Below are 27,309 nucleotides of genomic sequence, written 5' to 3' on the forward strand. Positions count from 1 at the left end.
CCAAAATGCAATACTAGGGCCCTAGGAGAATCTTCATATGAAATTTGAGACAGATCCCATCAGTGTTTTCTGAGAAATAGCGATAACAAGAATTGTTAACGGACGGACGGAAGGAAGGACTGACGACGGATGAAAAGCGATTTGAATAGCTGATGATGGTGGGCTAAAAATGAACTGGTGATTGTCTTGAAACAAAGTAATAACACAGAAATAGCAAACAAAATTTACCAGCTTTTATTCAATCCAAAATATTTTTATGAAAAGGATCAAAATTTTTGTTCCTGTTTTAAAATCATTCAACAATGTTTAAATCATAATATTTTTTTTACTAAGACCTATGAAAACGGACTAAGACTAATTAAACAAAAGACAAACTTAATAGTGTAACAGTATATGGTTGATGACATGCATAGACAAATGTTAATATCATAATAACGGTACAATGTTGATTTGTCCTGATAACATGTCTAGATATTGGAGTACCCGGGTATATATACACTGCGGTGTAGAGCACTACATGTTGGTAAAAAAACACACATCACAACCTCCATTGAACAGCAACTCTGAAAGACCTTACCAAACTGTCAGATACGAGGGATGCTACATGTGCTGTTTTCCATCAACCTCCTGCCATCAGCAAATTGTTTGTTTCTTAAAGACTGATACCTCCTCGTATGCAGGGTTCAGTTTTACCAATATTCCTTTACTTTAAAATTCTCCACAGGATTCTCCTTAACGTTAGATCATTTCCTTAATAACCATACTTCTGTAATGCTTCTCTATGGAGAATTTTAAGTTAAGAATACCTTAAAGATAAAGATTCTCCACAACCGACAGAGCATTAACAATATACTCTAATTTGAACAATAATTGTTGTTTAAACATGCATATATGTGTCTATTTAAGACAAAAATAATACAATATATTTAATTTCGCTTTTGGTGCATGCACAATCAGTACTACATTCCATATAGGACAGTGCCACAGAATTTTTTCGCAACACCATTAATTATTATTAATATTTCTATCTTGAAGTGAAATTAGAAGCTCAAATTTTCCAATGGTGGTAATGGTGTAAAGTAACTTTTATAACTGAAAATAAATACTAATTCGTCCGCTCCTGTTTTTGATGGTGAAAAAATACCATTTGTCAGCAATGGAGCATCTTTAAGGAATGTTGATGATACTGGCTCCAGTACTGGGTCAGTATAATACATATAGAGGTATCTGTGTATGTAAGAAACTCATATCTGTTGCCCTGAAAACCTAAGAGCTCCCTCAATTTTTTCTTGAGTACATGTATATAATAATTATTGCATTAAAAGTGAATACACTTGTGTACATTCAAAAGTAAAAGTAAGAAACAATTTGACATTTATAACAAGGACTGTAAAACAAGGTATAAAGCATATCGAAAATTTCCTTAATGGAATGAACACATTTCAGTTCAACAAGAGATTCAACAGGGATCTTGGCACCCATTCCTGAATCACCTTAATCAGTCGAAGATTTTTATCTGCTTTTTTAACTTTTTGTCTTTCCTTTTTTCTATGGAAACATTTGATATCTGAGGCTAATTAAACATGAATACCACCTTTGTTCCATTCTGCTCACAATAGAAGCACCACCTACCCTTAGCTGTGGTAAATAAATTCATGTTACATACTAGCCAATGCAGCCATTTTTTTTTCTCCATCCATTTGAACACTAGTGGTTCAGAACACCCCTTTTCATTGAAATCAGAATATTTTTTTAAAATTTAATCATTTAAGGACTATCACTATGATATTCTTTTCAGTGCCCCCCAAACTCTACATATAACAATTGCTAGTGATTGAAAATGGGTAATTTTAAGGTATTAGGGGTCATGGTAGCCATCTTGGATTTCATAGGAAAAATTCAAACTCCTATTAATATTGTACATCAATTATTGTAATGTGTCATTTTTAAACAATAGGCCTACTGGTGTTCAAGGAAATTTCTGGTAACCAATTGTAGACGGAAAATGTACAGATGAACCGTCTGATTATTAAATAGGGCTCCCATAACTGTGGATTCCTAACACGAACTGTTTACCGACAAATGGAGGAACAAATTTCAGACCATGGACAAAAGGCGATTTGATTAGCCAACTATTTCATGGTAGTCGGCTAAAATTAAGTATGAATTCATGGCTAAATGTGGTGGTATATACCGTCAACAGATTACAATATCCTATAGGGTACAGAATCAATTTGTTGGTGCACGTGTAACACCCAAGAAATTAGAATCTGCTATGGGGTACATGTTCATTGTGACACTCAACTACAGCATATAGGTACCTTACATATCTATATGTGTATAGTCACCAAACAATTCATGGGTTTCCACCATTTGGCACAAATATTTATCAAACATCATTTAAACTCTATAGAAATCAATAAAAAAGATACATTCAAATATCCCATTCAGTATTACGGAGACATTTTCAACAGCTAAAATAAATTTGTTTCATTATAAAGATGCATAGCGACTAGATCGATATCATACATTGAGTACATCATTCTCTCCTTTTCATTTTTACCAAGCATATCTCTCAATTGCAAAATAAAGCAAACATTGGCTCTTTCTTCAGTGTAACTAAGCCTACATTGAAGCTCCGAATCTATCCCTTTTTTTCCAGTATAACTAAAGATAAGCCTACATCTCATTTAAAGAGAAAAGTAACCAATTTATCCCTTTCTTTCAAGTGAGCCAAATGCTGACTCCATTCAGTTTAACTTTAGCTCAAACACTCTGAAACATTCAATGCAAATTTATTTCCCTAACACTCCTGGTGTTCGCAATCTTCAGTATCTATGTATTGGTACGATACTCGTTAACACTGTCTTTGTCTTTACTCACACTTTCTCTCCTCAGATTCCTTCCTCCAATATCTTTTTTACAGTTACATAAACTGTTTGTTCACTTCACTTTTATATTTCTCCATCAAACTTGGACCTTTCGTTATGAACATTCTGTTTGTCATTCATCGCATTATCCATCCTCAGATTCCTTCCTCCAATATTTTTTTTACAGTCCTGCAACTGTTTGTTAGGTCAGTTCACTTTCATTTTTCTCCAACAAACTTGGACTTTTACTTATGAACATTCTGTTTGTCGTTCATCGCACTACCTCTCCTCAGATTCCTTTCTCCAACATTTTTTTTACTGTCCTTCAACTGTTTTTTTAGGTCACTTTACTTGATTTTTCTCATCAAACTTTGAGCTTCTTTTTGGGTGGTTCATCTGGGGCTCCTATTAACTTTCTGTCCCCAAAACCTGTGGGCAAAAAAGACAAATATTGTTTTCATAAGATTTATGCATTTTTCTTGATAACAAAATATCAAAATTAAATTAAATCATATATTTCGCAAAATGTTGGTAACTTTTGGCGGTGAATAACATATCAAAAGCTCTTTTGGATTCGTGAGTATGAAACTTACGGCACATAACTTTTAAGGAAGTGCCTGATTTAAGTGGTGGTGGAGGAAAGCTTAAGTGCCCGAAGAAAAACCTGGCAACTGCATAAAACGTGTAAGTGGTAACATATAATATCTAACCTTGTGCTTTCCTAGCTTCCTCTGCTTCTTTCTTTATTTCTTCTATTGCCCTCTTGTCATCCTCCTTAAGTTATAAAAGAAATGCAAGGCATAAATTATATATTTTCATGTGACTGAACATCATAATGATAAAGTTATTCCAAACTAGAACCCAGATCAATTTTTTGGAAAATAAAAGCTTCATGCACATGGTCCTAATTATAATTTCTTAAAGTGAATAGTCGGGCAAAGAAAACCAGTCTAAATGCGTTCATTGGCCTTCCAAAAGTTCTCACATATTAATACGACGGTCAAGTTCTGCTTAGTTTCCCAGTTCTGACCATTAAAGTAAAGAAAAGTTGAAAGCATTGAAAGCGAGACTGCGTGGAAATGTAACCACAGACATTATGAGCCGGGAGTACGTTTTAGAATTTTCATACTTTAAATTAATTTCTTCGTACGCAGACAGATTTTTTACGAGAGATTTTATTTTTCCATTTCATAAGAAATTATACTGGATACATTCACACCATTTTTACCAACTTTAGCCATCCTTGCCCGACTGTTCACTTTAAATTTCAAAATAGGTCTCTGCCAAATCTAAAAAGTATCTACCAAATACCAAGAAACAGAGTTTACTTGTGAGTCAGACTCTGCAGACACTTATTTGAATGTATAATCTTGAGACTTACCTCTCCTGTACTCCAAAGAAAACAAGCGGTACACTTATCACAACCTTTGCCTGGATCTCGGACATGCTGACAGAAATGATTATAGTCAATCTGAAACAAAGCAACATCATCCAAAAACTTAACAGAAATCAAGCATACGAGGTTTTTGACATCTGAGTACCAGATTATGTTTCATTAGTATTTACTTTCACACAGAGCTATCCAGGATTAAGTTTAGATCCTTTGTAAAACTGAAGTTTTTGTTAGTATTTGTGCATGTGTTTTCAGGTGTCAAGTTTAATTGTGTTGAAATTGGCTATTTGGGACCAATAGAGAGTGGTCTATTAAATAGGTGGGCTTTATACAGGGGTAGTCACTACGACAGGTTTTACTGTAAAGCAAAACACAGGTTATAAAAAAACTCTGGGGACCAATAAGGATATCACATTCTACACATCTAACAAAAACCTTAACCCTTAACAGGGAACGAAAATTGTGTTATAAACATGAATTCATCATAAGTTATAAACATGAATTCAATATAAGTTGTAAACTTGAATTCATCATAAGTTATAAACATGTATTCAATATAAGTTATAATTAAACATGAATTCATTATGAGTTGTCATTTTTCAATCTTGATCATTCAACACTGAATTTAGTTTGACAAGTTTTAATGAGCGCAATTTCAAGTAAAAAAGGACAGAAAAGGGGAGTCAATTTACATTAGGCTTTCGACAAATGTAACACATCTTGGAGCCACAGCGACATGTCATCTTGTTACATCCTTCCGATTTGGTGAATTTAGCTTTACATTTATGACAGGTTCGTATCTTTGCCATGGTCATCTTTTCCTCACTGTTAAATTAAAACCAACAAATCTATTACCCACACAACCTCATATCATCATTAGTACCATTGTTTCCTGTTATCAAAATTATTTAGGATATATATAATTAGTCCATATTTATTGCATTTTTTACCTTGGTTCTACAGGACTCGTGGATATGCCTTTAAAATTACTGTAAACCAAGTTTTTTTGATCAGCTACTGAATTTTGCATTCTCATATTCGGCCAAATATGCACCTCTGTCCCTTTAAGTGCTCCTCCCCTTGTGTAGACTGAAACTTTGAAAACTGTGTAGATTTCTCTGTTTAAAGTCTGCAAATTGATTTATGAATTTTGCTATGCAATAATTTTATAAAATGTTTCTTATTGAAGACCCTTAATTTATTTTCATTGTTTTAAGCACTAGGTGCACACATTGGGTCAAATACGGTACCAGGTAATTACTTTCTTGTTGGTACTTACAACTGAACACGTAGTTTCACCTCGTCTTTCTTTTCCACCTGGTCACATGTCTTCCCTATGTGGTCAGACCAGGGCTCTTGACAATGACGGCATGTCTCCTGCAAAATCAACATAGATCATCATCCTGCACTAGTCCTGTTTTACAAGTATCTAAAACTTGACAAACTGTTGTTCACTTGTAAACATTAGAAATCTGATATTAGGTCAGGAAATCTGATATTAGGTCAGGAAATCTGATATTAGGTCAGTGAAAATACTGACTTCTTGTCAACAGAAAATTGAAACCAAGTACAACAAAAGCTTAGTACAGTACCAATTGTTTCCATGGTAATCATTATCAAACATGTGTGCCAATAGGAGGTTTGAGTATAATAATTGTGGTTCATCTTAGTTTTATGATTAGTGTTGTCTGAACTTGTCATGCAGGTGAATATTGTGACACTGCAAACAGAATAGTCTTTCTTTTCGTCACTATAGAGCTACCAAAATCTACAGCACTCCTATTTTGTAGACAACTTACCTTCTCACACGCAGGATTAGCACATCTGAATACAGGGTAACCAGGATCTAACACGGCAGCAAAGTCACAGTGAGGACATCTGAAATCACACAGTTATAACCAATATTTCATAACCATTTATATATAAATATTTGGTTATTATACTATACCCTGGATTATTAAAACAAGGATTCTGAGTATTATTTAAGCAATACATATCCCCTACTGATCCTGCAAGCTATTACAATGACCTTGACCTTAGTGTTTAGTAACATTGACCTTTGTAATTGACATTTGACCAGGAATGTATTCCAAATCTGTGTTACTTACCACATAAGCTGTCATTGTAAAATTATACAATCCATCAACCTGTTCTCAAGTTATCGTCTGAAAACCAACATCTGGACAATCAGAGAGATGGAGACAGTCACTATATATAATTCCCCTTGGTTTTATCGACAGGGGACTAATAAGGATGAATGACTTCCTGGTAGATAACAACATGACATACCTGACAAGGCCGGGAAGGTCAGCCAGATTGAGGCTCTCTTCCTGGACACGGTCTTCATATTTACTTAGAATACTGCTAGGAAGAGCTTTACTAAGCTGAGCTGTAAAAATAATCAGTCATTTAAACAATATCCAATTAACATCTTACACAGTCCATATAACATGTACATGAAATAAAAATGCTGAATTTGGTATCAAATACAATATCAATTCATTTTTTTCTGGTTCTAATGTTATTGGCAATAGGTTGTTAAGTTTAAAGCCATGTTGACTCTATAACCTTGATTAAAGTTGAACAACATACATGCCATATTTTTCTAGGGGTGGAGAGGGAGATTATTGACCATTTTAAGGGATTTTGGTCTCAAAAGAGGGAGGTATATGTGCGACATATATGAATAAATTCAATATCTACTTTTTTATGATGAAATTCTGCATTCATATTGAATTTTACTGAAAAAAAACCCAGAATCGTTACAGTAGTATTCAAAATGTAATTTAATCTGAGAGAGAAAAAAAAGTAAATTTCTTTTTAATTTTATTCATTTAAATTCAGTTACTACTGATTATTTTTTATTATTAATATATTTTTTTCTAAAAATAAATTCACACAGAAATTCTAAAAAAATAATACTTTTTCCATTTTTAAAAACGTGGTTATTAGGAAATCCGGAAATTCTATAAAATCCGGATCATCTATTACAATTACCCAAAATGGCGGCCATTACGATTGCAAAGTTTGTGACATCCATCAAATACAGATAGGCCTATTTAACATTAAAAACGTGAGTAAATCATTCACAGTTGTAAGCAGTATTTGTTTTGTTGTAATGCTCACTAGCTGTAGTCATAAAAATTATTGAAAGGCCAGCTGATTGTTTTCTAGGCGGCCAATCGGCTGCTTGACTTCAGTTTACGTAATACACAGACGTGAGTGAAAGTGACACCACAAGCCAAGGTGGAAATAGCCCAAGGCTGCTAATTAGGGCCACTTGGGTGTTGGTCAGGGGGTCAGGGAGTGGTTACTCTCGTGCTAAAGTTAACCTAGCATGTACACAAATGTGGCAACGAAAATAAAACGGAGGGGTATATAGAAATCGGGAATTTAGACTCTCCTGCCGGGAGACAATAAAAGGCTTTAAAATACGGGAGGTTTTGTCTCACGCCGGGAGGTATGGCATGTATGGAACAATGTAAGTCTGGTGATTGGACAAATGCTTCAACATGGCATGATTTTGTTTGTTTGTTTGATTAATTAACGTCCCATCAACAGCCAGGGTCATGCAAGGACGGCCTCCCATGCATGTGGCGTGCAGTGCGAGGTGTGTGTTTTGGGAGACTGTGGTATGTTCGTGTTGTGTCTTCTTGTATAGTGGAACTGTTGCCCTTTTTATAGTGCTATATCACTGAAGCATGCTGCCGAAGACACCAAGCAACACAACCCACCTGGTCACATTATACTGACAACGGGCGAACCAGTCGTCCTACTCCCTGTATTCTGAGTGCTAAGCAGGAGCAGAAACTACCACTTTTATAGACTTTGGTGTGTCTCGGCAAGGGGACAGAACCCAAAGCCTACCTCACAGGGGTGAGCACTCAACAGAAGGCCAAAAGTGAGGCGGTGTCAAGGGAGACGTTAGGAAGAATAAAGTCAGTTAGGAAGAAGAGAAAAGATAAGATCCTAAATTTAGTCGCCTTTTACAATCATGCAATAGGGGCAGCAGGTACAATTCTAACGCCCTATCTACAGGGCAGTCAACATGGCATGAAGAAGTTTGTCCTTCCACTACATATAATAACATCAGGTATCATAATACTAAATGTGAATTATCTTACCAACAGGATATGAAGCATCACAGTCTGATGTCATACACTTCAGGTCCGCCTACAACAGATAGATTGTGTACAACATTATTACACAGCAAGGACACGTAAGTTTAGATCTCTGGTTATAGTATGTAACAAGAATAAATCCTGAGATGTAACTCTGTAGAAGTTGTAGCACATTATATATGCATCTATCTAAGTAAGAACATACATTTAAAAGTAAACTGATTACTGATTCTGTCATATCATATACCAGGTTATGCAAAACAGGAAATAGCAATTTTAACGAGGCTAAATAAGTAACACATAGTCTGACTTCCCAACAACAGTTATGATTGAAGACTTGTTAAAAAGGAGATGTTTTTACCTTTCCAGCACCAAACACAGCCTCCTTTGCGTATCGCTGTAGACAATCCTCACAGAAAAGATGCCCTTCATAACACTGTATCATACTTTCAAATGGTACCTCACCATAACAACAACCACACTCGATCAACTGGCCACTCTCCTCGTATTCCTCTTCATTGAGCATCAGTGCCATCTGGTGGTCTGCTTCCTGTCACATAGAAAATACAGATTTATAGGCTGTACCCAAAGTACCTCAAGATCATTTTGAGATTACACACCAAGTACAGAGGACTTTGATAATCTACACACATGCTTCCCCAGTCCAAACCTTCCTGATTGCAAATTTTCCAGGCTGCTGGATCCCGCTTACATAGTCAGTAATAAAATCTGTCCCTAAAATTTCCGTCCAGATTGTGAGTTTTCCAGGATATCAACGTCCAGATTATCGTGGGTCCAACATGCTTAGATATAAAGTCTTATCATACAGAGATATGATACATAAATGTTAAGTTAGTTGATTGTAAATGGTAACGAGATATATAGATCTCACCTCAAATTCATCCAACTGTTTCCGTCTGATGAAATTGATTTCACGTTGCAGATATGGGTCCATGTCGACTTGAGATGGGGGTGAAGTTCTGCGGAAGTTCTTCAGCAGTGTTACTGATAGTGGCTGGTCCTTTCCATCTAAATACAAATATCATAGACTATATAAAGTTTAATCCTTTAAAGTCAAAATCATCTGCGATCTTTGAACAATCAGAGTCAATGTAAAAATTCTAGTGTACTTAAATATATTACCAACTCAGGTCATGATCAGGCTAACAAAACTTTGAATTAAACAGAGCTTTTAAGTTTAACAAAAGATTTCTAGTCTGGTATGACTGGTTTATCCTATCAACAGCCAAGGTCATTTAAGGATGTTCCAGGTTTATAGGTGGTGAAAATCCAGAGTAACCGAAGAAAAACCACCAACCAGCAGTCAGTACCTGACAAGCTCCCACACAAGAAATTCAAACTTGTGGCCCAGAGGTGTAGGGCTAGTGGTGAAATATTGGGACATATTAACCAGTGCCCTTTAATACAGTCGTAATACTTACTATAATGCACTATGATGTTGATGGTAGCTCCAGAATGTAAGGACGGCATTTTCAGAGAGTAGCTAATGTCTCCTGTTCCATGAAATAAGCCAAATGTCAGTGTAAAATATGATTCATGTCTTTCAGCAATTTATCATATATTGAAGCACAGTTAGGATCGAAGTGTGCTTTAAACTGAATTGTATTCAACTTTTTATCAAAAACATGTTTTTGGAGTTTGGGCTGTTGTTTTATTTTAGTCTGTTAAAGGACTAGATAATGGCTCTTTTTGGCCCCTAAATCTACCAAAATTCAAATTAAGTATTTAGAAATTAAGTTGCTGCGTTTGAAATATTGAATACGCCCCTGATAAAAACTTAATGATATTTTTATTGACAGGAAGTATGTTTTTGCTCTATAACCATGGTAACTTTGCACAAATTATGCAAATTTGAAAATTTGGTCAATTTTGGCATATTTTTTGATAGTTTTTCTTTTAAAAGCAATAGAGCGCAACCTAGAACAAACTTTATATTTTACAGGAATTAGCAGACACGAAGAATACATCATTTTGAGAAATATAAAGTTTGTTCTAGAATGCGCTCTATGTTTACTAGATGAAAAACTGCATTAAAAAGGTCAATTTTGATGAAATTTTCACATTTTGCATAATTTATGTGTAATAAAAATGGTTGCCATGGCAACTAGAACTGCTATAATACCTAATAACACTATTAAATATGTCGTGTATGTAGTTAAGATTTGAAATGCAATATTTACATCTTAAAATAACAGACTTTAAAAAATAGCGGATTTGGGGGCCACAAAAGACCCTTACCATACCTAGTCCTTTCCATGTAATTGTTATGACCTATTATGGCAAATAGTAAACACAAAGTATACACTTACTAGAACCTACATCCTATCAAATCTATTAACATTAATTACAAATATTAAATTCAATAACACATAAAGTCATTTATATTACCTTCTAGAACAGATTATCAAATTTCATAGTACATTTTATTGATGAAATGTTTCTGAGATTTTGTTTTTTCCTGACCTTTGTCCTTTTTGACATCCTCCCTTCTCTGTTTCATCACCTGACTCAGAACCTTGTGAGTAGGAGCATACTGTCCATTGTACCACTGCAACACCCGTCTTACACACTGGGCCGATACCTGAAATGGATATGGGAGAAACCAAGTCAGCTATGTCAGTTATAATATCAAAACAGCTAAATATGTTGTCCAGCCAAAGTTATATTTTGCACTGTAATGCTCTATATAACCAGATTATTTCTAAGTCTTGAATTTTACTGCACATATATGTGTTATTAAGTGATATGTGAGCTTAATAATCCAAAGTTATAGTCTATCAATATGCTATAGAACACAACCAAGCTCTTTATAAGTCTTGAATTTGAAGCATTCTCATGAATGAATACATTTGATCTGAACTCAATGCTGTTCATGTTTTCAATGCTAAATCCATATAGCCAGTTATGCGGGACAAAATTATTGTATTTTCAGTAAAAAAAGTAGAAAATTAAAATCTTAATCGGTTTTAAATTTTCGCAATCTGACTTTCAAGGTATAAGTCAACCATTTCTCATTATTAGCAGATCAAATTTCTGCAATCACAATTATAGCCTGTAAAATTATCGTCCCTGCGAAAATATCCAGCAGTATTTTACACAGCCACAACATCCTCCTTACCCACATAAAATGGTGCATGAGCAGCTTCTCGGTCTGGTTATAGTATAGGTTAGTCCTTACTTCATTCTTCTTGTAATCCTCATAATAGTCAACATTATCCACTTCCTATCAAAAATAAAACAAAATGTTATTTGGGAATGAAAAGAAAAGAGACACAGAAAGGTTTTAATGACACAGATAGGTTTTAACAGACATCAGACTATAAGGCTCATCTTGGTACATGTATACACCTCATAAAAAGGATAAGGTTTACATGTAGAAATGTGGACCAGTTCAAATTGTATCAACATCCATTCAAAATCATTTCATTGAACTTGGAGTCTGAACACCATAGATTTAACATTGCCATTATTTCATAATTGGTGTTCTGACAGCTGTGTTCCATAAATTTAAAGTTACAAAATAATCTTTTGTGATATTACTGCGTAAGTACATTTTTCAAATTAACATCATTTGTTTTAATGACCTCCGTACATACCACAGTGTATGGGGATCTATTAATTACACTGTATAAGTAGCAATTATCTGTGCCAAATCCTTTTTTGTCCATGTTTGGTTTATATACAATATGTTTTTCAACTGATAACTTCATATATACACTGTATATCATTATCAGAAAGATACATATATATAACTACGTCAACTGAAGAACAGCGATAGCTCTGAAACGTGCGGGAAAACAGTTGCTGTTTCGCATAATTATTTATTTATATAATGATTTTGTACCGGAGTAGCAACTTCTGTGCTAGTTGCTGTAGCAGAGGACTTAGCTCGGGGGAAAGTATGGTTTTCCAGCAGCAGGTTACAAAGATTGTTGACAATCTCATGGTCGGGCCGCATGGTAAGTATCTCCGTCTCAACCATTCTCCTCACATAGGCTGGGTCAGCATCTCCAAATAGGGCCAGCTTTAACATAGCATATAGGACGACACATCATAAACAGCTTGAATTCAAAATACAGTCGAAACTTGTTGTCTCGAAATTCAATGGACCAACAAAAATAATTCAACTCATCTGGAATTCGATTCAAACGTAACGTCTTTAGGTTTGATTAGAACATGGTTTTTAACGGCCCTTATCTTGTGACTATTACAGCCGGGTACATGCGTTTTACCGTGATCAGCATATTATCTGATTTTCCAACTTATTAGGTTTGCATTAAATCATTTTGGTTATATGTTGTCATATGTTTTTTGGATTTTTTAAATACATAAAAAACCATGATAATATGATTGTCATGATAATAGGCATGCACCCTGATTTCCCGTAGGTGGTGTTCTGACTACAGTGGTTCATACAACAAACTCATACAGAATGTAGTAGTTGAACAAATAAAAACAAGCATCTTTCTTTACGTAATTGATTTTTTTTTTAATTTGAAATTTTGACCGAAATTAAATTCGAGATAGCGACTACTTTTTTCGCTAAATATCTGTTCTAGGGACCAGGAATTGACTTTGACTCAACCAGAGTTTTGAATCATTGATATACGATCTTAAAATACATATACAAAGAAGAAAAAAAAAAGGAACTTCAAAGTTAATTCAACTCAACCGGTATTTCGAGTAAATCGATTTTGAGATTACAAGTTTACACTGTATATGATTAACACATATAGTAGTACACCTACTTTGGGTTCACCTCCATGCATACAAGTGCACTTATACATTCAAAACATCAACCCTGTTTTCTTACAAATACCTGGTACTGAAAATGAAGTTTCTGAAAGTCTTCATTTTTGCCTATGAAGTACATAAATAATCAAGTTTAGACAGTTGTCTTTCCTACATACCAGTAGTGACATCACATCAAATACAAGGAGTATAATTTCCCCATCACCTGCTGGATGCAGTTTAAATATTTATCAACTGAAGCCATTCATACATCTTATTACGATTAAATCCCAGATTTGACTTACCACATTCTCCATCAAACTGTCTGTCCTAGACTTCGGTGCTGCAGGTGTCGCAGTACAAGGTTGGGGTACTTTCTGCCCATTACCTGGGCTTGTCACAGTATGTGTTGGTTTGATGGTACTACAATGAAACAATAGATTTAAAACAAGAGGCCCATGGGCCTTAACGGTCACCTGAGTTAGAATATATAATGAAACAAATAATGAAACAATTTAAAGACATATAAACTCTATATGCTGGGTCTTGAAGTTGGTCAGTGATTTATAAATTTGACCTTTTTAGACTATGAAGAGTATTTGCTTCCATCAAACCTGTGAACTTAGAGGTATTTTTTTTTTAAATTTTAATCAATTTGACCCTGTTAAATTTGGTCCTGCCCCTCTGGTCCCCCAGGGGATCATCGAGGACAGATATGGATGTTAAAATGCTATATCTTAGGCTAATAATTCTAATCAAGTTTGACTAATTTCCTACGAAAATTGGGCAAATAATGTTCACAAATATGTTTTTCCTATATAAACTTAAGTAAACTTGACCCCTCCCCAGGGGGTAACGTGAGACCCCAAGGTCATATAATTCACAGTTTTTATAAAACACCTGAAGACCTTTCCATCTATAATTATTTGATTCTACTATATCCAGAATTTTAGAAGATTTTTGAAGTTTTAGCCTATTTGACCCTTTTTTAGCCCCGCCCCTCTGCCCCCAGGGGGTCGGCCAGGACCAATGTGGATATGATATTAAAATGTTATCTCAGGCTAATAATTCTAACCAAGTTTGACTCATTTCCAATGAAAATTGAGCAAAAAATGCTCATAAATGTGTTTTCCCTATATAAACTATAGTTAACTTGACCCCCTCCCCAGGGGGAAATGTGAGACCCCAGGGTCATATAATTCACAATTTTTGTAAAGGACCTTAAGACCTTTCTATTTATGAAAAGTATTTGTTTCTACCATTTCCAGAATTTCAGAAGAAGATTTTTGAAGTTTTAGCCTATTTGACCCTTTTTTAGCCCCGCCCCTATGCCCCTAGGGGATCGGCCAGAATCAATGTGGATATGATATTAAAACGCTATCTCAGGCTAATAATTCTAACCAAGTTTGACTCGTTTCCAATGAAAATTGAGCAAAAAATGCTCATAAATGTGTTTTCCCTATATAAACTATAGTAAACTTGACTCCCTCCCCAGGGGAAAACGTGAGACCCCAGGGTCATATAATTCACAATTTTTGTAAAGGACCTTAAGACCTTTCTATTTATGAAAAGTATTTGATTCTACCATTTCCAGAATTTCAGAAGAAGATTTTTGAAGTTTTAGCCTATTTGATCCCTTTTGACCCCGCTCCTAAGGTCCCTGGAGGTCAGTCACAGAAAATTTGTTAGTAGGATTAAATGGCCATCTCATACTGATAATTCTGACAACATTTGACTCATTTCCTATTACAAACGACCAAATAATGCGCAAAAATGTGTTTTCTCAATATAAAGTATAGTAAACTTAACCCCCTCCCCAGGGGGAAACTAGAGACCCCAGGGTCATATAATTCACCATTTTTGTAAAGGACCTTAAGACCTTTCTATCTATGAAGAGTATTTGATTCTACCACATCTGTGAGTAGAGAAGAAGATTTTTGAAATTTTACTCAATTTTACCCCTTTTGGCCCCTCCCACAGCCCCCTGGGGGGTGGGGACCATATAATTCACAATTTTGATTGGCCTTATGCCTTAGAAGCTTTGTGCAAAATTTCATTGAAATTGCTTCAGCAGTTTTGGAGAAGAAGTCGAAAATGTAAATTGTTTACGGACATACAACGGACGACGCACGACGACGGACAAAAGGCGATTAGAATAGGTCACTTGAGACTTCGTCTCAGGTGACCTAATTAACATTATTCAATATCAAATCATGGACTTGTATATATCAAAAACATTTACATTTGTAGCATCTATAACCCATGCTTTAAGGATAGCAAAGGATTTTAATAAATTTGCAATCACTCTAATCACTACATATAATGTACATGTTATTGTAAAAGTATCTATTTTAGCAGTAGATTTAGAAACAGCACACAATAGGCTACAATACATGTATGTATATATATGATTATATACCTTGTCCTTTGCTTGCTTAACATCAGCATGAGGTATACATAAAGGTCAATACAGGTACACAAAAGAAACTCCATCTTGTCCTGACACTTCACCTTACATGGTTTACTAAATAATCAAGTTGTTTGAGACAACAGAGTATCATCTCAAATCTACCTGTACAGTTTACAAACTTTACAACAGAGCTAGGGTCGTTAATGGGTACAAATGGTAGCTATGGCCATTTTGTCACGAAACTTCAAACAAAAATAAAGTTCTCCACTATACTAAATCTCTCATCCTACAGAATTTGAACAAGCAAGTCTCTCGGATTACATGTATATGATGGCTGTTATTTATCACTACAGGTATTGGTCCTCTTACAATGAAGAATCAGATTTTACACTGGTGGATTTATGGACATTTTAAGGCTATTGTTTATGTATTAACAACAGGTTATACAAAGACATCACTGATTCACAAGTATTGTACATGGTTATGACTTCAATAAAATGGTCGTTACATAATGTAAGTGGGAAGTTAGCAATAAACACTTGTTCTACCCTGAATACATATATGCATCCTGTATCATATACATATAATCCAACTTGTAGTTGTAAGTTATTCCCTTAACAGAGTCCTTCACAAATAAATTTGGGTCCCTTTTTAATTAATTATATAAGATGCTCCATCGCCAAGAGAGCATAAAATGATACTCATCATTTGAACAATAATTGGTGTTTACTCGTGATCATGCCATAACTCGTATGGGATCAGACTGTGCATATACTAAGCCGTTGACCACTGTTAACATTTATAAGAAGGTAATACTACCAGCCGTGTTATATGGGTCTGAAATGTGGAGCAACTTAACGGCAAAAGACAGACAAACGCTAGAAATCTTCGAGCACTATGCTACAAAAATTATTCTCAATCTTAGGAAATCTTCAAGGTCGGATATGTGTGAAACGATGCTCGGCATCTATAGAATCAATAGTGAAATTGAAAAGAGGAAATTGAACTTTCTACACTGCCTGATAAGTAGTCCTCCAAATAGCACAACAAAAGATATTTTCATTCGTAGACTTTAAAAATTCCTGAATTATGACAGAACATCAAAGATACAAGGCGGATTCGTGCCTGATATAGTCAACATTCTTCGCAAGTATAATTCAATAACATATATATCTCAATACGTAATAGATGGGAACTTTCCAAATCGACGCGAGTGGAAATATATAGTAAGAGCTGCAATACACATCCGTGAAAACGCACAACTTAAAGAACGAATGAACAATGACTCTGATTTTAATCGTATTAAAAATGTACACATGACATATAGTGAACCATATAAGCTACTAAAATTAGAAAACACCAATAAGAAAGAAGTATTATAGTCTGTAAAATGTTAACTTGCCCTCCTATAGAACACATGTACAGTAGCAAAATATGTGTGAAGTGCGGAAAACCTTCCTATGACGTCATTCGGCATTTCGTCACTGAATGTACTACCACATTCATTCTCAGGGACACGTTTATGGACAAAATAATAAATTACTATGGTGTACAGCCATATCTGACGTTGTCGCAGATGAGTGACGAGAAACTTTTAGTGTCTCTTTTTAAAGCAATACTTGGCGAACATGACTTTGACAACGATGCGGTGGGCTGCGAATTCGCAAATGACTATATATTTCTTGTATAAAGCAGCACAAACGTATTTTAACACCGTGAACATGGAATGATACCATAAGATGTCAGGGGGATACACCCCTAGCAAAGAACATTGATAGGTTGTTTCAGATACGAGACTTTCAAAATTTGATCTATATTGTATAGATCAATTATTAATTTTGTTTTCTTTTTCTGTATTATTTACTCTCATTTTTGAGGAATAAAGATTGATGATGATGATGATGATGAGGTAAATGTAACGGTATGTATAATTAACACAAAAAACAATAATTATCAGGTAAATGTACGTCTAATTATATAATTACACAACAAGGAGCCGCAAAGCTTGGCATTATCCCCCGCGCCCAGTTGTATTTTTTAATAAATTTCCATGGTAACAGAAAAAGTATTGAAAATGGAAGGTTCCCATTAGAAAAAGGCACAACTAGAGCACTAGCCTAACATGTACAGAAAGTTTCGTGTAGCCAAATTGAACGGTTTTTGAGTTATAGCCCGGAATAGAAAGGAAACTTTAATAATATGGTATTTTTGAATAAGTTTCCATGGTAACAGAAAAAGTATCGAAAATGAAAGGTTCCCATTAGCAAAAGGCACAACTAGAGCACTAGCCTAACATGTACAGAATGTTTCGTGTAGCCAAGTTGAACGGTTTTCGAGTTATAGCCCGGAATAGAAAGGAAACTTTAATAATATGGTATTTTTTAATAAGTTTCCATGGTAACAGAAAAAGTATTGAAAATGGAAGGTTCCCATTAGAAAAAGGCACAACTAGAGCACTAGCCTAACATGTACAGAAAGTTTCGTGTAGCCAAGTTGAACGGTTTTCGAGTTATAGCCCGGAATAGAAAGGAAACTTTAATAATATGGTATTTTTGAATAAGTTTCCATGGTAACAGAAAAAGTATCGAAAATGAAAGGTTCCCATTAGCAAAAGGCACAACTAGAGCACTAGCCTAACATGTACAGAAAGTTTCGTGTAGCCAAGTTGAACGGTTTAGGAGTTATAGCCCGGAAACGATACTCGGACGGACGGACGCACGGACGCACGGACAGAGCCCAAATCAATATCCCCCGCAAACGCGTTTCGCGGGGGATAAAAAACAATATTTGTCAGGTAAATGTATGTCTAATTATATAATTAACACAAAAAACAATATTTATCAGGTAAATGTATGTCTAATTATATAATTAACACAAAAAACAATATTTATCAGGTAAATGTACGTCTAATTATATAATTACACAAAAAACAATATTTATCAGGTAAATGTATGTCTAATTATATAATTAACACAAAAAACAATATTTATCAGGTAAATGTATGTCTAATTATATAATTAACACTAATTATATAATAAACACAAAAAACAATATTTATCAGGTAAATGTATGTCTAATTATATAATTAACACAAAAAACAATATTTATCAGGTAAATGTATGTCTAATTATATAATTAACACTAATTATATAATAAACACAAAAAACAATATTTATCAGGTAAATGTATGTCTAATTATATAATTAACACTAATTATATAATTAACACAAAAAACATGTTTTACTTTTGGTGCATGCACAATATCAGTACTTCATTAACTTCCATATAGGGCATATAGCGCCACAGAATTTTTTTGGGATGCAATTAATTAATTTTTATATTTTTTAAGTACCGGTAAGTAAAATAAGAAGCTCAAACTTTTCAATGGTGGTAATGGTAGAAAGGAAGTAACTTTTGTAGCTGGAGAAAGACGATTATTCATCTGCTCCTGTTTTTGATAGCAAAAAATACCATTCGCTAATCCATTGTAACTAAATATTGACAAACTGTAAAACTGGCACAGGCATTCAGAAAAAAGGGAACCTTTATTCATTTTCAGTTAGTACTTAAAATGGCTATATGCATATGCTTGAAAGAGCTTAAACACACAGTGTACGTATACACTGCTACTTATAATTAAAAGTTGTTTTAAATACTTGCAACAGGCTTTTAGAATTCTGTCCTTTTATCTTATAATATAAGTATGGTAAAAACATACCAGATCCAATAGATCAGATATAATTCTTTATTACATTTAATCAAAGTGCCAAGGCTACTCATAGATGCTGTGATTGAAGGATCCAAACCAAATAATAAAGAAATTGGTTTTTCATTTAAATATTGAATTTAGTATACTTTAAGTGTGCAGTGTTGAATTTCAGAGTTGAACAAAATATATTTACAGTATACCGTATCTATTTTATGATATCTAAAGTTTTTCAAGATTAATAAGTTGAATAACTCATTTTCCTGAAATAACTGTAATAGATTTATATCTAAATTATTTCTGAAATAACAATTTCGACACCAATGAAACCGTTCAGAATCTGAGTATCATTTTTTATAATTCTTTTTTAATTACTAAATTATCAATTTCATCAATGTCTCTTCAAAGACAAAAAATAATAAGTAAACATATCCGTATCTTAATATCCACTTAACATTGAAGAATATTTTCAGAAAAATATAACATTAGAAATATTACCATTTCCGGACATGTTTTGGTTTCCTTTTTTAGAAAACTTACGTGTGTTGCTTTGACGACTTTTGACTAATTATAATAGATCATGGCCAGATACATATATCACTCGGATTTCTTTTAAATTCACAAGATCGCTAGCCATTAACATCAAGAAAACTTCATGTAATGTACCGGAATTTAGCAAGTCTTCGTAAGCCTAACAGTAACTGGTTGGCGAGATATTATCGTGCAGAATATTATACTGTGAGTTGTGCTTTGCTGACTTTTGACTCATAATGAAACATGGCCATATACTTTTGCCAAGTAAAAGGTACATTATTTGGTTACTTATGACACTCAAATTTCTTTTGAATTCATAAGAACGCTAACATCAAAAAAACTTCATACAATACATCAGACTTTAGCAAGTCTTCATAAGGCTACTGTACATTACACGGCAATATAAGTTTTTTTGTCACTTAAAAATGCTCATACATATATAGATCTATTTATCATCATTATATTTTTTAAGTTTATGTTGATAAATTTTGTACCTTCTCCCTTTCAATATAACGCAGTTGTCGATAAACAAAAGTCACAACTCCCAGTGACAGACACATACCCAAAACTATTAACTTTTACTGCGCAATAGTACAGTGTATCATCGGATATAGTTCGTCAATGAAACCAACACAAAAAAACTTTATAAGCGTTATAAGAACTTTCTTTTGTAGTAACCTTCTAAACATTTGATTACAGTAATCGATCAGTAGCATGAATTACGGAAAATTTAAATAAACATACACAATCCATAATCCACCGAAAGTCTGCCGCGGAGGAAGACAGCGAAGAAGGCGTTGTTCGTGATTTTCGAGAGACTACTATCTCGGAGTAATACCAATATCATAAGAGTCCCAACAGAACACTTAAAACACTCCATCCATGGTGTATACTGGTATGTATGTACAAATTCAATGACTGTGGTTTTGAATATTGGGGTTTTATTTTTCGTACCATCAAGTATTAAGTGAAATGAACAAAACAACTTTCAATTTTTATCGCGGAGTGATTTCATTGTTCTGATGTGCACAGGCTCGCCGAGCGTACCTAAGAATGCTGTTTCACAGCATTAAAAAGTACAACAACAGACGAAAGATGATGGCTATAGGTCATTGTATATCCTTATCCTTTGGGTCAGATCGAGACTACCAAAAAATTACAGCCAGGCCTTCAGATTTACTGAATAAAATCTAGCTAATTAATATAGAGCAAAACAGAATAATAACATATCTTACCTTGCTGGTATTGGTCGTGCATCTGTTTTTTGGATGGTAATATTTGGAGTCACAGCAGATATCTGATGGCTTGGTTGAGTGGTTGGTATTGTTACAACAGGGACATTGGCTCTTAGTTGATTTGGTGGAGCAGTCTGAATAGTTACAGCAGGAACAGTGACCTTCGCTGTAGGTGGCATGTTTGCTGTAGATGGTATTCTCGCTGTTGCTGGAATGCTAAGGGTTGATGATGCCTGTGGTCTTGATAAAGAATTAACTGTCTGAGATGTCAATGGTCTTGTCACAGTTGGAATGCTCTGAGGCACCCTGGTCACAGCTGATTCTAGTGATTTTGTACCTATATATGATGGCACAGCAGGGATTTTGGACTCTGTTGATGATAACCCCGATGGATTTGGAACCAATGGTCTATGGGCCACGGAAACAGAATTGTGAGGTCTTTGAGACGATGCTTGGTAATTGTTTGTGCTGGAGGATTGTGTCAAACTTTGAGCTGGTGCAAGTAACGGATGGTTGTTTGATGTTCTAGCCTGCGATCTGCTAGGACTTTGTAGTGTATTTGTTGACTTGGTTTGAGGATAGCTTGGCATTGTCGGTGTTGACTGGGTTTGAGGATAGCTTGGCTTTGTCGTAGATATGGATTTCTGAGGGTTACTGGAAGTCACTAATCCATTAGTTGTTGTCCGAGATTGTTGCCTGTTTGACCCTGAAGTTAATGACCTGTTATTGTGCGATTCTTTGTTATTAGTACACATTACAGTTTCTGTTTTACTTTGCTGTACATTTGACGTTGAAAAAGTATGTGGTATTTGGCTTGTTCCATTTTGGGAAGAGGGTACAGGCACAGATGCACAGACACTTCCCATAGTTTCTTTTTTATCCGATCCTTTTTGATTTTTTAGTTGAACTCCAATGAATGGTGGAGAATAATGTTGTTTTCCTGTGTAAGATCCAGAAGATGATTGAAGTCTATCTGCTGCTCCAGCAGTTGGGGAAGCTGGAACCTGTTCTCCAGGTAAGATAAGGGATTTCTTAAATTTTAATTTTCTGGGCGTTGCTTGTTGAGATGTATTGGTTATAGCAACAGGTTTACTGTCAGCAGGGACCACGCTATTTGGTCTGTTTGATGATACAATCCTAACTGGATTGAATGTGGATGGACGAATAAGAGGGGGTGAGCTTTTCTGAAATGAATCTGGGTTGAATTGGTACTTGAGTGAGTTCAATGGAGATGAAGGTAGTTTAAGTTTAGCTGGTGAGAGGATCCCCCCAGTAGCAGATTTTGGTTTCTGGTTAGTCATAGTCGCAGTACCAACACGGCTAGACTTACCATCCAACACTGATGACCCCACATCCTGTTTACTTGGCTGTGAAGTGGAGAGGGTGTGTACAGGAGCCTTGCTCAACTGCTGGGCGACAGCAGTGTGGCCGGTGTCCAAGATCGAAGGCTTACCTTTTGAGGAAGATACGCTTTTGATAGGTGATATATTTTTGAAAGCTGGCTGCTTTGATTTCATTTTATCTGCAGGAGAAAATCGTGGAAGTTCATTGTCAAAGTCAACATTATCTAATAGATTGGTTTTCGCAACAGAAGTAATACTGGGTTTTTCACCAGAAGTGGAACCTGTAAATTTTGCCTCACAAATTTTAACAGGAGAGCCCTTCTTTTTAGTTGATGTATCAACATCTGTCACGAGACAGTCTGTGTCAAGTCTGCGAGTAGCGGGAAACTGCTGGGTGATCTGAACCTCGTCTTCTTCAGCCGTACATAGAGCATTCACTAGGTCTTCATCATCTGTAAAATCATATTACAGGTAGGTATTGATTGTAATGTGGACTTAACAATATATTTTTCAGAGAAAATGAGTAGTCTTTTTGCTCAAAATAATGACGTATTAAACAATCAATATGGTTACCTACAATCAAAAGCAGACAACTCTGTCATATGAAAAGATAGAATCACTCCTTCATAAGAGGAATTACTGCGTTTTAGTTCAACATGAAAGTAGGAGAATTGGTCAGGTCTCACATGCAATATTTTTTAATCATAAATTTATAAAAGCTCAAGTCAAATCATTGATAACGAATTAAATAAATTGTGAACCTGGCATGGAGCAACACCTTTATACTATCGATACTGATCAGAACAATAATGATTGAATATAAAAGAAGCACATGTACATCTGACTTATTATTATATTATTATTTTCTCCCAAACTTCACAGGGTTATATATCCCATGGTTGCTAGGGAAAGGATAACTCTATCTTACATAGGTCACATGCACAAACTGGAAACGCAACTAAAATTTAATCATTCTTTTTACTTAAGCTGATACTGTATAGGAGAAAAAGATTCATACCTGGGTCTAGATCTGTCAAATGGACAGGGATATCTTAACCTTTGTGAAAGATTTTGGCCATTAATTCTTGGCAAGCCTTGAATTAATATATTGACAAGCCAAATTCAATCATCAATCCTTGGATTTAATGTTGACAAGCAAAGATTCTTTCACTCGGGTTGAGATATATCCCTGTCCATCTGACAGACCTATGTAAGATTCTATTAATGCATGTTGTCCATTAAAAAGAAGGGGATTATGAAATTTATAATTATATACTAAAATACATAATAGACTTGTAAACCATGAGAATAAAGAACCTATATAAACATGTATTAGCAACCAACGAAATTACTTTAAGTTTCTTTTAAACATAATTCATTATTAACACACACATAAATATCAAACATAAAGGAACCAAGACAGAGAATCAAAATTACTACATTATACAGTGGAACCTCCCGAAACCGATCATGGTCGGTGCATATAATTTAGGCCGGTTTAGAGAGGGTTCGGTTTGGAGAAGTGAACCGAATACCGATCATCACGATCCGGATTTAATCGATCGGAAGTCGTTTTTTACATTAGTGCACCGCACGTATGCCTAGTGTTCGTTAAAACCGACCGATATTGATTGTTAATGTGAATGTTATCACAAAAGAGAGAATCATACGTTTAAAAGGAATGGATTACAGCAAACTTGACTTTGTTACCGCTTATAAACGTAGTTTAGTTAGTTAGTTGCGTGAATGTTCTTGGGGATGTTCTCGTCTGCAACCTACATACGACCGATCGCTTCCGGTTACGTCAAGAATCAAATTTAATGGTCTAATTACACGATGATCAGTCGATGCCGGTCATTATATGACATAGTCATTTTCTAAAACAATACATGGCTTCGGCTTCTTCATACAGATAATTTACGTTATCCGACAACTACATATGTAAAATAAAAAAAAATGTGTGATTTGAATACGAAACTTTCTCTTTATTACTAGCTCTGCTTGTTTTCCTACAGTAAACAAACCGCGTGCACATGGTAGACCTTCGTTAGATATCTAAACAATAGGCATGATTAAATAATTACACCACCATCTCGGGTATAATTACCGTGTACCTATAGCCTTGACATCTGTTTACATGCCCAAGGACATGGCATGCAACAACTATGGTACAGGTACGTGTGTATTTCACGGTCGGTTGATCAGACCTCAATGCAATCTATCGGTGTCGCTCAGGTAAGGCCGGTTTTCAGAAGTGTATTTTAGTTACATTTGACTATTCCGATCTCAAAATCGGTCCGGTATTCGGAATTGGGAGGGATCGGTTTTGGGAAGTTTTATATACTATTAATAAAGAGGAATTCATCCCGTACATGACATCCATGTTCGGTTTCTAGAGGTGATCGGTTTTGAGAAGGTTCGGTTTTGGGAGGTTCCACTGTATCATGAATTCTTTGTAAACATGTTCATTATAAACATCTTTTACTGTAAATATTATTTTATCCTGACCATCAGATTCTACGACAACTGATTCTGTCCTCCAGGTATCTATGGAGTCTGTAGTGACTTTGGCCACGTGTCTTGTATAGGTACGCAGTTCAAGCAGATCATCAATACACAACTGGAGGTTAGACAGGTTGCTTGGGTCACGGACACAGATGTTGAGTATTTCCTCGCTCAAGTTAGCAAAGATAGGAGCGAGTTGCTGCTTCAAGGAATTCTCCAGTAAAGACAATGGTGGATCCGCCATTGTTTATAGAATTAGCTATAATCAAAGCAATCAAAAAGTAAAGTTAAAAACAAATAGTGTGATAATATTTTGCACAAAATATTTCTTTTTTTCTAAATAACAGATCAAGATTATTGGAGCTGACCAAAAGGCATTGTCGGAGACCCACGAGTGATCGCACTACACTACGCTACACTTATAGTTATCACCCGTTGGACAGCCCGATCTCAGATCTCATGAAAATTATAGGCTTCATGACATTATCAGGTAGGGAAAAGCCACCAACTTGCGTATTATACACAAACTAGAGTATTATAATCTCAAATTTTGTTATACTTTTCAAAATATCGCGTTCAATATATATGCAAAGATAAAGTCCATTTTACTGAAATTTGTGCAGTAGAAGCTTTGATACTTAGGAACTAATACTTAATGCAACTTCTCACAAAGTATTGCATCAATTTTCAATATATGTAATTTCCAATATGGAAATAAATCTGTAGCAGGTTTTAAGTGATACGGTCGCCTTATAGCTGTGCGCTAGGGGGAATTTCCCTTTACCTCAGTCGGTAGAGCATGAGCAGCGGACCAGTAAGTCCGGGGTCGAGCCTTGCTGGTGGCACACACTTCTCTCACCCTAGCCAGTGTTACAAATCTAATTTTTGCATTTGTGTTATATTTCAATATTTCATAAATGTGATTTAAGAAAATATTTGGGAAAAGTTCATTTTGCAGCAGTTTCATCTATTTCTAGTAACAAATCCATACTCCAATTGGGGTGTTATACTCTAGTTTGTGTGTAATACACAAGTTTCCCCAACCTGATTATATTAACTGTACAAATAACACTTAAATTCTTCTTTCTGATCAGGAGTGCATGGGGAAACTATTTTTTTTTTCATTTCACATTGTGACAAAAAAAATGAGTCTATAGTGGCACAGTTAACAAACTGGATAGGTTAAATGAGAGAGTTATATTGCATGGACTATCCACTGAAGAGTGTCGGTTTCCCTAAAATTTTGATGATGTAACTTAAATATAAACAGTAAACACAGGAGCTTGACATTCTGTCAATATTATAAAGAAATGTACAAAAATACCCTCACCCCTACATACTATATGTTTTTAACAGTATATAACTTAATCTAGGGGAAATTTATATAATGATAATACTATACATTATTGACAGAACGTCAAGCTAAAGTCGCGGTTTTACTTTCAGTTCAGACTTGATTTGAAGTTTGTGTGGTCACGGTTGTTTACGTTAAAGACTAATTAAGTTTTGATAAGACTGAAATATTTGAACATAGACCAAACTTACCAAAGTCAAATCAATCAACATTAACAACATGAATATAGACGTTAATTACCTGTTTACGAAGATTTGTTTATAACATGGCTGGTGACTGCAAAATTAAACTGGTACTGATGGCGCGATGCCTCGTTTTCGAATTACCTGATGAAACCGCAAGAGTTGTCTCCCATTGAATACAAAACGTGATACAGTTGAAGCTAGCCATAGGTTCGAAACATGAAATTTATCTTATTAATTTTTATAAAATGTTCTTCTGCTTAAAAATTATTCATTAGTGTGCCTTTTGGCTCATATATGTCATGTAGCTAAAAATTCCCATTTATTTATTTCTATTTTCATGTGCCAAAACTGCATAACGTTAAACATTTGCTGTCAAGTTTCAAATGGGTCAGAGATGCCTACGGCATATTTAAAGACCTCGACGACAGGTAACAGGTAACAAGTAACACAAGTAAAAAGTTGTTTTGATCTGTCAGTCAAAAACTATCTAGTAAACCATTCCTTTTTCTCTCAACAGTATATAACCTCCTTCCTGTAATAGGTTTTAACCCCCCCCCCCCCCCCCCCTCCTTCCTCCTCTTACGTTTCCTATTTATAAAATGAACTATTAAAAAAACTGTTTCTTAATATCCTTTCGATGCTGGCGACCGAAGAGAAACGTAATTAAGAGAGTAACAGACTGACAGGAGAAAGATACCAAGGCACGGGATGTGAACTTTAAGTAAAGCAGCGAGACAAGATCAGCGATCAGTACAACTTTGGTCGTCAGCATTTGGGAGTGATCACAAATACATACATTTCAATAAATTAAGTAATTATATTTAATATATACATATGTTAAAATAAACTCTCTCTCTCTAAAATCTTGTAAATATGCATTTTTTTGCCATTTTTGTGGGTT

At 35.0% G+C, this 27,309-nt stretch overlaps 1 protein-coding gene across 1 annotated transcript; it reads right to left on the minus strand.

Annotated features, from left to right (window-relative positions):
• Window positions 1-220: 220 nt before the first annotated feature.
• On the minus strand, window positions 221-26,573 carry LOC138323070 (uncharacterized). Its single transcript, XM_069267407.1, has 18 exons — window positions 26,464-26,573; window positions 24,873-25,128; window positions 21,022-22,816; window positions 13,442-13,559; window positions 12,250-12,429; window positions 11,524-11,628; window positions 10,869-10,986; window positions 9,827-9,898; window positions 9,277-9,413; window positions 8,746-8,934; window positions 8,388-8,436; window positions 6,553-6,652; window positions 6,063-6,141; window positions 5,543-5,640; window positions 4,956-5,088; window positions 4,252-4,341; window positions 3,581-3,644; window positions 221-3,299 (listed from the first exon to the last, which is right to left on the minus strand). The coding sequence occupies exons 2-18, from the start codon at window positions 25,111-25,113 to the stop codon at window positions 3,235-3,237; spliced, it is 3,633 nt and encodes a 1,210-aa protein (XP_069123508.1). The 5' UTR covers window positions 25,114-25,128; window positions 26,464-26,573; the 3' UTR covers window positions 221-3,234.
• Between the last annotated feature and the right edge of the window lie 736 nt (window positions 26,574-27,309).

Source organism: Argopecten irradians, chromosome 5, assembly GCF_041381155.1.
Source record: "Argopecten irradians isolate NY chromosome 5, Ai_NY, whole genome shotgun sequence".
Lineage (NCBI taxonomy): Eukaryota > Metazoa > Mollusca > Bivalvia > Pectinida > Pectinidae > Argopecten > Argopecten irradians.